The sequence below is a fragment of the Stylophora pistillata genome, chromosome 4 (assembly GCF_964205215.1).
Source record: "Stylophora pistillata chromosome 4, jaStyPist1.2, whole genome shotgun sequence".
NCBI lineage: Eukaryota > Metazoa > Cnidaria > Anthozoa > Scleractinia > Pocilloporidae > Stylophora > Stylophora pistillata.
In genome coordinates, this window is record NC_142522.1 from 8,915,712 (window position 1) to 8,930,779 (window position 15,068).

The window sequence follows — 15,068 nt, forward strand, 5'->3', positions numbered from 1 at the left end:
TTCGTCTATCCACTTTGGTTTGTAGAGTGCTCTCATTATTTTTAAATTGTCCAGCCAAAACGCTTCTCTCTCTATTTCTTCTTCTTTTAGTACACACCATTCGCATTGACCGCAATCACAGGAGAAATCGTAAAAGTCAGACATTATAATACTGACCAAGAGTCTATAGCGACAAGGCCTACCCGAACACTTTGACAGCTTATCAATCCCTGTGTCTTACGATCGTACATGTCTTACATTTTTTAAACGTAAAATACATACCTCCTGAATAACCTGTACCCCATGCGTGTGAAAACCTTTTGGAACTCTTATAAATACAACTTCTGCTCACAGTCTTAGTCGGTTAGATTAGTATGTCTAACACGCGATACCCAAACGCGTAATATAGGGTCCATTCTCTTTTCACTGTGTTGTGTGATAATACACATTACGTATGCCAAAACAGTGTGTTGGAGTTAATCCCTCCGCCATCTTAGATTCTTTTGTTCCCATTGTACTTTTTTATACCGCTATTTTTTAAAATGAGATGCGAAAAAACCCTACGCACGAACCTACGTGAAATCTAACCCTAGCCTCCCCAACAACCGTAAATCCCTATACCCTCACCCCAACAACCCTAACCCCAACAATCCTAAACCCTTCGTGCAACTACGCCGCATGACAAGTGACAAGATACATTGACGAGATTTAAACCTATGATTCCAATCAAATACCGCGCTATGTAAATAAATAAACCATATGCAAATGTCGTACCTAATCCCGCCGCCATCTTGGATTCTTTTGTTCCCATTGTTTTGAGAAAACCGTTAAGTTTTAAAAACCCTAATAACCCCTCGTTCACCTACGAGAAATTTAACCTTAACGCTAATAACCCTAACCCTAAAAATAACTCTAACACCCTAATAACTCTAAAACCCTAATAACCCTAACGCTAACCCCAACCCTACTATGAATAAATTAATCTCGGCCGGGCAACTCGGACTCAGACCTCTACAGAATCACCAGAAAGGCGCAATATACTACTGCCATGAGCCCCATCAGATCACAAAAGGTAGCCTGGTAACAAATTGTCCATGCAGGAACCAGTTTCTGGTAATTTATTGTCGCCACCCGTTAAACTATTCAGTTCAACGAGGGGATAAAATCTTCATAAATGTTGCAAAGTAATTGTTTGATAATTTTGACGAACAGTAAACGTCCACAGTTTCAACAAGTGACTGTAATCTCTGAAAGCCTGAAACATAACTTGGTGAATATTTGAAACCAAATAACTAAGGTGAGTAAAGTAGAAAAACTTAAGGTAACATGAAAAATGGATTTTTTTTTTCAGAAATTCGTTTTCATTCTGTATTCCTCAAAATGTGAAGTAACAGAGGATCTTTCTTAAGTTCAACAATAGATAACTTTACTGTTTAGCAAGGTAACAGCTTCGTCCAACTTTTCAATGCTGTTATATCGATCTGTACACAATTCAAAGACACGATTGCTAAACTTATCACAGACTGCGTACACCCTGCGGTTAAAACGCTACTAAATTTCAGACAGCTCTTTGTCATTTTAATCCCAAAATTTGCCACTAATAACTATATTTTATAAAACGCATTTGACCTGAATGTTTTCCCCTCTTTTTCCATGGATAGCGATGGAATGCCTTTATATTCTCATCCTGGTGATTTCAGGTAAAGTGTTGTGTATTTTAGATGTAAAAATGAATCTAAGACAGTGATCTTCATAGACCAAAGAGAATTCAAGTATTACTTGAGGATTTTTAAAGTTATTTTGTTTAGCTACCTTCAAGACTATTATAGCTTCACTGCACTGAGACACTGTTTTACCTATTGTTTAGCTACCTTGAAGCTATTACAGCTTCACTGCAGTGAGACACTGTTTTACCTATTGTTTAGCTACCTTGAAGACTATTATAGCTTCACTGCACTGAGACACTGTTTTACCTGTTGTTTAGCTACCTTGTAGCTATTATAGCTTCACTGCAGTGAGACACTGTTTTACCTATTGTTTAGCAACCTTGAAGCTATTATAGCTTCACTGCAGTGAGACACTGTTTTACCTATTGTTTGGCTACCTCCAAGACTATTATAGCTTCACTGCGCTGAGACACTGTTTTACCTATTGTTTAGCTACCTCCAAGACTATTATAGCTTCACTGCAGTGAGACACTGTTTTACCTATTGTTTAGCTACCTTCAAGACTATTATAGCTTCACTGCAGTGAGACACTGTTTTACCTATTGTTTAGCTACCTTGAAGCTATTATAGCTTCACTGCAGTGAGACACTGTTTTACCTATTGTTTAGCTACCTTGAAGCTATTATAGCTTCACTGCAGTGAGACACTGTTTTACCTATTGTTTAGCTACCTTGAAGCTATTATAGCTTCACTGCAGTGAGACACTGTTTTACCTATTGTTTAGCTACCTTCAAGACTATTATAGCTTCACTGCACTGAGACACTGTTTTACCTATTGTTTAGCTACCTTGAAGCTATTATAGCTTCACTGCACTGAGACACTGTTTTACCTATTGTTTAGCTACCTTCAAGACTATTATAGCTTCACTGCAGTGAGACACTATTTTACCTATTGTTTAGCTACCTTCAAGACTATTATAGCTTCACTGCACTGAGACGCTGTTGTACCTAGCTAGTGGTTCACCCGTGGCCATGCCCGGTTAGACATATCCATCAGAAGCTGTCCTAAAAATTGCATCTTGTCCACGCCGAAATAAAAGAGAAATTTTTTAACGAGAACTACAGTAATCATGGGTGGAAACACAGGATTGTTATCTTTTACATATTTTCAACTTGTTCATTTAGTTTTTCATTTAGAATATGTCATATGAACTTGAAAGATTTGCTCTTCTCTCAGCAATAACAGCTAAGAAAGAAAGTCCCAGAGAAATCCATATCTTAGGGCAAACTTCAAAAGCCGCAACTAAAGAAGTCCAGTTAAAACGGGACTTTCTACATGGACAGCAACCCCTGGCCGGCCCAGTTCCTGTGTACGTTCAGCCCGTAACGAGATGGAAAAGCGAATTTATGCGACAGGAAAAAGGTGACAACCGTGGATTTGTGGCGCAACAGACATCAAGCCCTGCTGTTCAGTCCATTCCATCACTTCCTTCCGTAAATTCGAGTTCTAAAGAAACTGAGTTCAACAGGGGCGCTGGAAAAATGCAACCTCGGGGAAAAAAGAAACCTCTTCTGCCTCATATTATTTATTCAACAAAAGGTAGTGAAAACTGCTATGTTGCATGAATTGAATAACGGTGTAGTCTAGAGGGACTAAATCAGTTCCTTACCACTAACTTAGTAATGCTCTTCTTTATCTTTCAAGGAAATTTGGGTGGAAAGAAAGGGGAGGGCGATATTTTTAATGAAACTGAAAATAAGTTTCCAATTACCATGAAATGTATGTATGAAATGAGCCTTTGTTTATAGTAACATTGAGACTGAAAAAAATAAGGTGAAACCTGGTTTAAGTCGTCACTAACAGAACTCGAGCAAGTGTTATGCTCCTGAGACAAGATGTCCGCTGAAAAAGATTTAGTCAAACAGTTGTACAACAGTTCGGCTAATCCCCAAATTAACAAAGTAAGGAACCACCAGCATCGCAAATCTGGCCCTGGACAAATGGAAAAGATCTTTAATTATCGAAAAATAAATACTTTGGGATGAAAGAATGTAGTCTTGAACTTTTATCGCTTCAAAGAGAAGCTCCTATTTTATGTCCACCCAAATTGCAGGTTTCATGTAACAGTGGGGGTTAATTTTGGTGTCCACATGTGCCTATAATTGATAGAGGAGTTTACTGTTTAAAGGTTTATTTTACGCTATGTATGGGGAAAACAGATTAGGACTTGTGCCAGCGTCCGCTTTAGACGGTGTATCTGTTTAATATGGTGTCCGCTGCAGGTTTCACAGAAAAGTAGTTCAGAGTTACTCGAAAAGATAAAACCAAATTTTCGTAGATGAGATTTTTGGTTGACAGGTAGAAAGGCCTTTGGAATTTCGCGTGTTTTTTTTTTCCAAATATAAAAGTCATTTTTAATCCTGTAGGAGAGAGTCATGACGAGAAGGTTAATCATTTCCAGAAGAAAAGCTCCACTACCAAACAAAGGCAAAATCGTCACCAGTTGACGTCAGCGAATGACCAAAGCTCGCCTGGGAATGGAGGTGGAGGTCTTGGCTCTATATTGAAAGGAGCGAACATTAAAGGTGCTGTTGTAGAGAAAGGAATTGAAGTGATGGGGAAGCTAGTGGATAAACAATTACAGATCATTGACGAAGCACAAGAGAAGGCTGAAAATTTCTTAAAGAAGGAGGTTTGATACCTTTATCTCATTTCACCCCTTTCCTTTACCAATTTGAGATCGACTAAAATGGGCTGGGGGCGGGCCTTAATCGACGGAGGGGTTTCCTTCATCGATGGTGGGAAAAAGATGTTTTTGGTACCTAGCCGTCTCTCGAGATATTGAGCGATCAAGGTTTCCTTTTATTTTATTTTCAGAGTTTTCCCTATCTCAAATATATGCTGTGTTGATAAATATATAAACTCTCTCCTTTTCAAGTCAGAGAGCCCTTTGGGTCAGTCATGAGTGAAAAAAGAGGATTGAAAAGGATGCCACTTAGATAACTCTCGAACAAACCTAATTCCTTTCGTGCTTCGTAGTCAGGCAGATCGTATCAAAATATTTTGCGCACTTTCCGAGCTTGCATTCTCGTCACTTTTTCGTCGGCCTCCTCTCGGAATTTTTTCAGGATCACTTCTAAGTTCATTAATTTTCAAATTTCAATTTTCATTGGTTCTCAAAAAGCTGACATCGACAAGAGTAACTCTGTTGTGAACCTCTCTAAGAAACCACTTTTACCAGAGGAACAATCTCTCTTGGAGAAAGGCCCTAAATTGCCCCAACGCTAACTAACATACCTCATAAGAACATCTTGGCTGAAATTGAAGCTGCCATCCGCCACTGCTTCATGATTCCAAAGATGCAGTTAGAACAAGTTCTGCTGCCATTCTTCATAGGGAACGACTACCGGCCCACAATAATGTTTCCAAAAAAGAAATAAAAGCCTTAAACAACCTTAAGAAAGACCAGTCCAGAGTCGTAATGAAGGACGACAAGGGGAATTATTTTGTTGTCATGGATAGATCTGACTATGACAACAAGATGGAAACCTTACTCAACGACAGATCCACCTATGAAGTAGTTTCCACATCTGCTTTCCGCCGAATTGAACGTGAACTGAACGCTATGCTTCTTTCCCTAAAGAGACAGCTAAAGATAGACCAACCAACATACCGCAAACTTCACTCAACTGACGGCACACCACCAGCGATTCGCGGTTCTGTTAAGCACCATAAAGAAGGGAACCCGCTGAGGCCCATCGTCACCTGTATTGGCTCAGCGCTCTACAACACGTCCAAATTTCTAACGGATATCCTTTCTACGCTTCAGAATCGTATCTGTTACCAACTCGTTGCAGTTTTCCAAAGAATTATCTGATATCGAGATTGATGATAATGAAGTTTTGGTCTATTTTGATGTTGTGTCACTGTTCACCGCAATCCCTGTAGGTAAAGCGTGCATGTACATAAAAAAGACACTTGAACAAGATGCCACTCTTTCTTCAAGGACAAATTTGGACATTGATGACATCACTACACTTCTTAAATTCACCTTATCCAACAACTATTTTGCATTCAATGACAGAATTTACAAACAAGTCTATGGCTGTGCGATGGGCAGTCCTATCAGCCCCGTTGTGGCCAATCTTTGCATGGAGAAGATCGAATAGTTCGCAATCAATAATTCATTCGCCCCCGCCCCCCCAAATTTTGGAAAAGGTGCGTGGACGATGGTTTTTGCATCATTAGAAAGAACGATGTTTCAGCCTCCCATGACACTTTAAATTCAATTGACACAAACAAACATCTCGTTTACCATCGAGGCCGAAAGTAATGGAAATATCTCTTTTCCCGACACTCTGGTCTCCCGGAGAAATGAAGTCATCGTTGTTGATGTTTACAGAAAGCCCACTCATACAGACAGATATTTAGATTTTAATTCCCATCACGACAGACAATACAAGGTCAGCACAGCATCAACTCTCCTACACAGGGTTCTAAATCTACCCAATTCCTCCGAAGGAAAAAAGCAGGAACTTAACTAGGTCCATGCAGCTTAGGAGTCGAACGGCTGTCCATCCAAGTTTATCAAAAACACAGAGGCTAGAAAAACTCGATCCTCAATAACAATTGTATCCCCAGAGGAACTTGTTGGAATGTTTTTGAAGATGGTTGAACCAACCGAGTCACGCAAGTCTTTCGTTTCTCCTCCTTACATCAAAGGAGTAACTGAACCTTTGACACGCGTCCTCAAAAAACATGATGTCACAGTTGTAAACAAACCATTTACCACTCTACAACAACGGTTCCCAGCTCCGAAATTCCAACCTTTGATGCAATCGCAGACGAACGTTATGTATAAAATTCCCTGTGCAAATTGTTCGTGGTGTTACATTGGGGAAACCAGTAGAGCTTTTAATACCCGAAAAAAAGAACATTTGAGAAATATCAAAACTGCGGCCAAAGGTTCTAGAACTGCTCATCACGCCTTGTCCAACAACCGCGCCATTGATTTTTAAAACGCGTCAATTATTGACAAAGGCACCTTTAGAACCAGAAAAACATTAGAAGCGTGGCATACCAGAGTGACACCTAACGCAGATAACAATTCTTGCCCGTTACCTGGACAATACAGCATTCTTTTTAACAAATATTCATAATCATTCACATTCTCATTATTTCGCAGTTCATGTCTTTATTGAAATGTTCTCGTCGCTTTCTTATCATTCAATTTTCCCGTTGAAGACTGCACTTCGGGCAGTCGAAGGCTTGTAGTTTTTAATCATTTTAGACAGAGATCGTTTTTAAATTTCAACAATGCTTCATCCTGACTGCGGCCCTTCAATATTTTCAAGAATTATGCTGTCTTAGCACAATAACAGTTAAGCAAGGGAGACTTTCTCAATTAAAATTTAGGCAATTTACCAACAGTTTTGGGAAATCAAACGAGAACATTGGCCTGGAGGGTAAGTGTGTAGGGTCTTCGCGTACGGAATGTTTTTTTTTTTTCGTTGTTATCATTCGATCAATCATTAGGGTGTCTCTTTGTCTTGTCGCTTTTTCTCGTCGTTCGTTAGTATTTTTTCGTTGGTTAGTTAGCCTCTGTCGTTTCTATGTCACATATCTTCGTTCATTAGTTTCTTTCGTAATATAGGCGTTAGTTGCACTTTAAGTTAGCTAGTCGTTTTCGCATATATAAATTAGTTTTTCTCAGTTCGGAGTTTACTCTTACGTTAGTCATACAGTTGTTCGCTTTAAGCAGTTACTCGAGTTCATCTTTATTTCGCCTTTGGGAAGTTTATATTCGTCCAGCAGTTTCGTAGAAATCGTAACAATATAAGTATTGTCATTTCAAGTTTGTTCAGTTCGTTCAGTGTATTTCTTTCCTGTCACTTTTGCTAGTCAATTGTTGTAATTTCGTATTCATTTATTGTTTTAAGTTTCAACCCACATACCGTCAAGACCATTCGTACCGAATAAATTGTCTTTATAATCGTGGTGTTGTGAGGTTACGATTACTGCAGTTACAAAGGGCACTGAATCCATGAGCTTGTTGGCAGCCAAAGAAGGTGTCGTTATTTATCAGTTCTCGTTAAGATAAGATGAAATACTTTATTATTCACGGAATTCATAAAATTAAGCAGTAACCGTGAAATATCACTAACCTTCTTCCCAACCTTTTGGCAGATAACATTAGACATCGTACCCGATAAATCCTGGCAAACCGATGATATGTTCGTCCCAGCGGGTTACCACATCAACTCGCACATCTCCAGTGAGGACAGCGCTCCCAAGGAAGTGGGTGAGCCACCCTATACCTATCCAGCAGGCGTTGGGAACGTGTTAATGAACGGCTGTTGGGGCACTGGGTACCAAGAGGGAGATCCTTGCTTCGCCGCAAGGTGGAAATCGGAAGCATGCTTGGTACGTTAGTGGTTCCGTTTTCTTCATAGAAACGGTTGGTTCTGACTTTGCAAAAGCCAGGAACTCCATACATCTATATCAAAACCATCAATGCTGCATATTAAGTCCAAATTTAATTGTAAGACTTAAGACTTACAGGCAATCATAGGATTCAGCTGTCCTCGGAAGACATTTCCCCCATAATTTCGTTCCTACTCGATGGATTAAGGGGCCAACTGTCGTTGCTTTCCTGTCTCACTTCTGCAGAACTTGATCGACGGCGCGGCATTCATGGGTGTTGGGTTTGACGGGCGTGGTGAGTACAGCCCCGAATCAAGAAAAATGAGCATCGTGCAACGAAACTGCGCTGGGAAGGCAACGTAAGAATGATATTCCTCTCTTTGATATTGCCCTGCTTTATTGCTCAGAATTCTACTGCTTTTTTTCTTAAAACAAAGAATGGTACAAAGTATGCTTGATCTCCACTTTACTGTTTCGACTTAAAAGCGTTGCTTACTTTCATAAAAGGCCTGCTCCCAGTGGGCTTGGTAGCTCTGTCTAGTGCTACAACGGTGTTGCTTAGGGATCATTGGTTCGCACCCCGTTTGAACCTGATTTGTTTAAGTCATACGTTCATGATTGCTACACGGGCGTGTCTAAATGCAATGACTTCTATTAAGATCTCAAAACGTCACTCTCACCGACGTTTTTTTTCTGTTTTGTTTTGTTTTTTTTAAAGATACGATGATTACGATGTTCCTGACACGATGAACGTTCACGGCATTTATGACACCAAAGCGTCCATGGTGACCTTTGAGAGCCGCAGTGAGTTTCAGAAATACTTACAGGAAGAGGCTGGGGTGTCCGGGTCGTTCTTTGGCTTCTACGCAGGCGTCAAGACTGGCTGGGGCGAGTCAAAGGCACAAGCCAGCCAGAAGTACATGGCTCTCCTACACGTGGATATCAACAGGTACATACATTTGTCTGTGAATTCACTTTACTTTTGCGGTTTAAGGTTGCTCTATCATTTTGATATAAGTATAGTATAGGTGGTGGATCCAAAGAGATGGTCTGGGGGGTCCGGATTTCCCCCCCCCCCTCTTCCCTTATCAGCGAGACTTTCTTTAAAAGAGGAAATTCGCCAAAAAAAAATTTTGAAATATTCTATCTAGATAAATTTTACCCCGAGTTTCGAAAGTTATCTTGGATAGCACTTGTTTTGCTCGGCTCTGTGGCTGGCCCATTAAACTTGCACCACCTTCTGACACCGATCGCATGAAAAATTAACACCACGTTTGGGGCAATTTACTTGTTTTAAATTTCTACTCCTGAGCACCATGTGATAATGTCTTATTTTGCACTGTGATTGGCTGATGTGATCGCTTTTCATTTAACTGGACACTTTATTTCCAACTTTAGGTATGAGATTTTTATAGACGAAGTAAAGCCCAAGGACTTGAGTTCGTCGTTTTTGAAGGAATTTATGGCCCTACCGACCTCTTATTTTGCAGCAGGAGCGCCGGCGAAATATTGTAAGTGTGTTTTTGATGTTTGCTCTTTATTGCATTAAAACGTGAGGTTTGATTGCTATTAACTTTCCTTAATAGAGAGTTTTAACTTAACTCAATTTAGCCTTTTTGTGGCTAGTGCACAGTAAAGAATGCAAGAGCGTCGGTCCGCAATAAATGCCGCATGATGTTCTTAATGTACTACCTACATGTACACTTTATGCTTTGCGTTTTCATCAATTTTGATAGTGGACTTCATACAGAGATGGGGCACTCACTACATAAAGTCTGCTAAGTTTGGAGGTCAGCTCCAGATTCGTAAATTCATGGACGCAAGGGATGTATCCAGCAAGAAAGAGTTCGCACGAGAAATGGAAGTGGAATATAAATCCTTGTTCGCCAGTGTTGGAGCAAAGGAGAGTAGAAGGGAGGGAGAGTCGTCTAGGCAACAAGCAAAAACAACATCGACAACGATTCTTGCAATGGGAGGAAGTCAAAAAATTGCTTCTATTTTATCCGATGCATACTCGCCAACTTTCAAGAACGAGTTTAAGGATTGGCTTGCCTCTATTCCTCAATATCCAAAGCCGTTTGAGTTTCAGATGGCTTTAGTTACAACTCTTCTTAACTTCCGACTTCACGATTTGTTTCCCGAAGAGAGAAGTGACTGGGGATGCGAGGGGAATGCTGCTAAACTCGAAGAAGAGCTAACAGCAAATGAAGACAGGTTGAAGTTTTATGAAACGGTGGACTCTCAAGGGACAGTCCAGAAACACTATTGTGAATTTGATAGCCGTAAGTCTCTGGAGGAGGCAATTACCAGGAGAAGGATCAGCTTAACTAGAGCCATTGAGGTCTACATGAAGGAGGTAAGCCAAGGCACAAAATTCCAGCCGGCCTTTTATAGGTATTGCACACTTTGTAATATTTAAGAGACACACAGTGGTCCAACGTTTAATACGCTGATACGCGAACTCTGAGTCGAGAATTGAAACGCCAAACAGTAAACTGATCCTTAACTTCCTTGCATCTTGACTTTTGTCGTCTTTATGACATTGACCAATATTTTTCTCAATTTGCTCTCAAATAAATCACAACTAAATCACGACATGAGAAAGTATAGCTAGAACTGATCGCTTTCCCCCCTGGGTATAGCCAAGACAACTAAAGGAAATATCATTGGATGACAAATTTCTCAATCGCTGTTTCATTTATTTATTTTTTTCTTTATTCATTTTGTAAGGGTCCGAATTCGATTACGGACATTCAGTTACAACCATGCAATAAAGACAGCCAAACAGCATCAGAGACCGCACAACTAGAAACAACAAACCAAGCCGACGGAGTAGTAAAACACGACAAGATGGTCGGCCTCAGCTGGCAGCATATCACCAAAGGCAAAGCGTTATTCCGAGTTATCTTCGACATGAGAAACGATCTGAAAGGAACCAAGGACTTCAGCGACATTCCAAGAAACATGAGTCGTTTGGTTCGCTACAAAGATGGCAAATGGTTCACAGCTGAAAAGGATGGCTCTTTTCACCTCTACAACGCCTTCAAGAATGGAAAAAGCGGCGATCCTCAACAGCATAAAATATCGATTCTTGGTCTCGTGCTTTCCTTCAATCCAAACACAGGTGGGCTGACCCTTTTGTCAAGTGATTTTGAAGCGTCAAGAGAGTTCTTTCCAAACCTACACAATGCACTGGCTGGAAGAGAGCTGGGGCGAGCTGTTTTAGATTCCAGTACCCCTACGTCTGGAGCTTCCAAGCGTGAAACCTTAACTGATCCTCCTTGCAATATCAAGTGGTCGAATGCTCTCCGGTTTGATCCTACTGAAGCCAAAGGGAAGTGTCTCCATTTCACAGCCTCTAGTGAGGGAAACATTTTTGTCGTGTTCGCAACTTTACCAATCGATAAGACCTCCTGGTATTATATAGGAATTACACCTCGGAAAGTGGCAATTTACAAGGTAATTCATCCGTAGATGTATGCAAATACCTCCATATCATGTAATTATCTTATGCAGCAACATAAGGTCCACCCTTAGCCTGATAACAAAGCACATGTTCTACGCACTCACGGCACCAAATTGATCTACCGGAAAAGGCAATAACCTGGCAATTGAAACCCTGGCCTAATCTATTGGCATGCACAAAAGGAAAGGCTTATAATCGCAACATTAAAATACAAACAAGAGCTGCGTTTTCAAATCGTTTTTTGTCCATACTAAGACGCAAAAGTGGCGTTTGCAAATTTATCGTGTGTAAAGAGCGTTTTCAAAAATTTCCTTTTCGGTGAACAAGTTATCGAAACTGTAACAGAGGTCAGACTGGATCATTACAAATCAAACACTCTTTCTTTCATCAGGGATTCGCACTCAAGACCTCCACGACAAACATCAACGCGAGAGGTCTGGGTGACCCAAACCTGCTTCAGTCATACTTTGTGTGCGTCACCGAGTCCGAGTCAAGTACACTCATTGAATATGGTAAAACGCTGGGAACCACTCAAAGTGGGGACGTGTATCTCAACATGCTTGACCTCGACAAACCGCTGAATGCTCGCTTTTACGCATTTGGGAATGGGGACAAGAAGGCTGACGTCATCGATGCTCACATAGTAACACGCGATCAAACAAAAGCCGAGTGTAGAGGCGACACATTTATGGACCTGACTACAAGGCTGTGCACGCAACAATGTCACGAAGACTGCGATCCCTTACATGGTAATTTATTTTTTACATATCTTCGGCTGAATTTACATATGGAGACTGCGATCCCTTATATGCTGATTTATTTTTTACATATCTTCCGCTGAATTTACACGGAAACTATGGCGTTATGTTACTCAAATTCCGTTTAAGTAAGACAAGTAAATAAGATTTGGAAAAAAAAATAAGTACCTTTCGGTGCTTTTGAATTGATTTTCTCGATTTTATTTTTAGGTTGTAACACGCTGTCATCAGGGAATCCTTTACCAACTGAGTGCAATGTTTGCCGAGTAGCCAAAGATAAGAAAACCGACAGCTGTCTTCCAGAGTGTCCCCCTGAAAAATTCCTCACAGCTGATAAGCTGTGTCTTGACTTAACTTGTAAGTAAGAGACCGATGCTCCTAAAATGAGCAATTTTCACTTAATGTAAAGTATTCCGGGATTGCACGAGTTTTACTTTCCCTCACGCCTAAATTAGCTACGGTTTGTGTAAGACGAAATTTGAGGAAAAAACCTGTTACTGGAGCAAGCTTTAGTTGGGAAGGCTAAGAAAGGCTCTGCCCCAGACAAGCCAGGGCAAATGGGAAAAAAAAACGCCAAAAAGACACCTGGCAGCGAGATTTTCAGGCTGAGATGAAGAATCGAGGCTACACCTGGATCACACTCTAGAGTAGCTCAGGACTGGACGACGTGGAGTAGTTAGATCGTCCATCGAAGGCCTATGCTCCAGGAGGAGCTAAGGGCATCATTGTCTTTTGTAGAAATTCTCCGGTGATTATAGAAATATGCATGCTCTGATTTATCACTCTGTTTGCGTCACATCTCGCTATAATCACCTCACGCAAGGTGATTGTAGCAGGGGCGCTAAATTTCAAAATAACTGCTTCGCGTTTTGTCAATATTACGGAGGAAATGAAACACGATGGAAGAGGCACTAAGTTTGGCGTAACAATTTTCATAAGAAGTTAGTATTTGACGTTTTTGCCGATTGAATTAAAAAGAAATGTTTAATTCTGGTGAAGACTGGCTGCTTATCTCAATAGAAGCCTATGAATCAAAACAATTGGAACAGAATTGCTTCAACGACAAAACGAATATACACCAGAATTCAAAAGCACCTGAGCAATTGTACTAAAACAATTATTCGCCTCAGGCTCAGTAAATATTATTGAATAATCCTTCGACTTCGTCTCGGGGATTAATGAACTTTAGTATATACACACTCAGTGATCTTGGCGTTTCAAGCAATCTGATTGGTTCGCTATCTCGGGCTATTCAACAACATACACCTCCGAGCGAGTGGATAATGTGAAAAACAAAATGGCGGGTGTAAACTCGCGTTTCGCTAAAGTTTCAGAAGCAGAAATTGCCTTTAAATGGCTTCCCTTTAATTATTGTCGAGATCACTTCGTGTGTATATACTAGAACAATTATTCTTTTCAATTTCGGTGAATAGTGGCTTTCGGTAAACATTCAGTCACTATTACCCTCGATTTCAAATAATAATTGTCAAATATTCACTGAGCCTGAGGCGAATCATTCTTAGGCATATGACTCACTGTGTGAGGCGAGATTTGTATTTGGAACCGCCAAATCAATAAAAATATATATTTTTTGGAAAATTCTCCACACTTACAGTATGTATCCATCCGTTACCATGAGTTAATGAGTGTTCTTTTGTGTTCGTGTTACAGCAACTTATGACTTGGAGTTCCAAAACGATAACAGCGCCCCAAGGGCGATTGTTAGGGAGATACCCGAGTTACAAGCTTTAACCCTGTGCTTTTGGATTCGTCTTCCTCAAGGCTACACCAAGAAAACACCTTCTGCCTACCCTATAATCGAGTACAAAACTGGAAGAATTGATAGAGATGAATTAGTCTTGGTAAGCTTGTATGAAGACCGGAAGACAGAAGATATCAAACTGGATCTGACCTTCGTGGCAGGAGGAGGGGAAGAGTAAGTCCAAAGCTATGTTTTCATTGCACAGTTAGGCCTACGTCTTTATAGGAACTTATTTTGAATCCCTAAGTACCTACAATAGTAGTCGAAAATCCTATATTTGAAGAAGAATACAGTGTGGAAAAGCATAATCCCCAGCCTTCACCAGAAGAAGCGCCCGCAAAATCTCAGATCTTTTGTAGAGCATAGTATCTGATCATTGATTGTTTCCTGTATCAATGCAGGCTATCAGTAGGCGTCTTAAAAGATCAAAACTGGCACCAGATCTGCATTTCTTGGGCAGGTCACAGTGGGGTGACCATACAGTACCTGGATGGCGTGCGCGAGGTGGCAGACACTCGACACATAGGAACCTTGGAAGGTGGGGCAACGCTGGCAGTCGGTCATCACACGGAGTATGTTTATCAAATAACCGCCTTGAATCTGTGGGACACCGTGATACCTCCCGAGGAGATCGCCGAGTTCGCCACAGCGTGTCACAAAGGAAATGGAAATGTGAAAACCTGGGACGATTTTTATGATCTTGCTGTTAAAGAAAAAATTAAAATTAACACGCCTTCACATTGTCGTGTAAGCCCAAGTGATGCGCAATAAATAGCATGTAAAATCTTCGACTGATCATCACTGATCACATTATTCAGAATAAAAAGTTATTTAAACTGGCACCATGCTATGTTTTAAACCTGCGTTGTCTGTGATAACTTTAATGTGATGGGTGATGTGGGAAAAGCAGGGATCCAGTTGAAAGGTGGCTCCAGCGCAAAGCTTACGGGCCATGTTTAAGAGGGGACAAACGAAGATAACCAACTGATGGTAAGGATCTCGAACTTGGTTA

The 15,068-nt window shown here is 40.7% G+C and overlaps 1 protein-coding gene and 1 pseudogene across 1 annotated transcript; both read left to right on the top strand.

Moving 5' to 3' along the window:
- The first annotated feature begins 1,169 nt into the window (after positions 1–1,169).
- LOC148732302 (uncharacterized) lies at positions 1,170–14,898 on the top strand. The gene is made up of 14 exons (XM_088758642.1): positions 1,170–1,276; positions 1,641–1,679; positions 2,884–3,246; positions 4,074–4,339; positions 7,834–8,070; positions 8,317–8,429; positions 8,789–9,019; positions 9,469–9,581; positions 9,807–10,426; positions 10,801–11,529; positions 11,928–12,285; positions 12,505–12,651; positions 13,966–14,230; positions 14,458–14,898. The coding sequence occupies exons 2-14, from the start codon at positions 1,643–1,645 to the stop codon at positions 14,825–14,827; spliced, it is 3,849 nt and encodes a 1,282-aa protein (XP_088614768.1). The 5' UTR covers positions 1,170–1,276; positions 1,641–1,642; the 3' UTR covers positions 14,828–14,898.
- LOC148732303 (uncharacterized) lies at positions 5,129–6,280 on the top strand (annotated as a pseudogene).
- Positions 14,899–15,068: the final 170 nt, after the last annotated feature.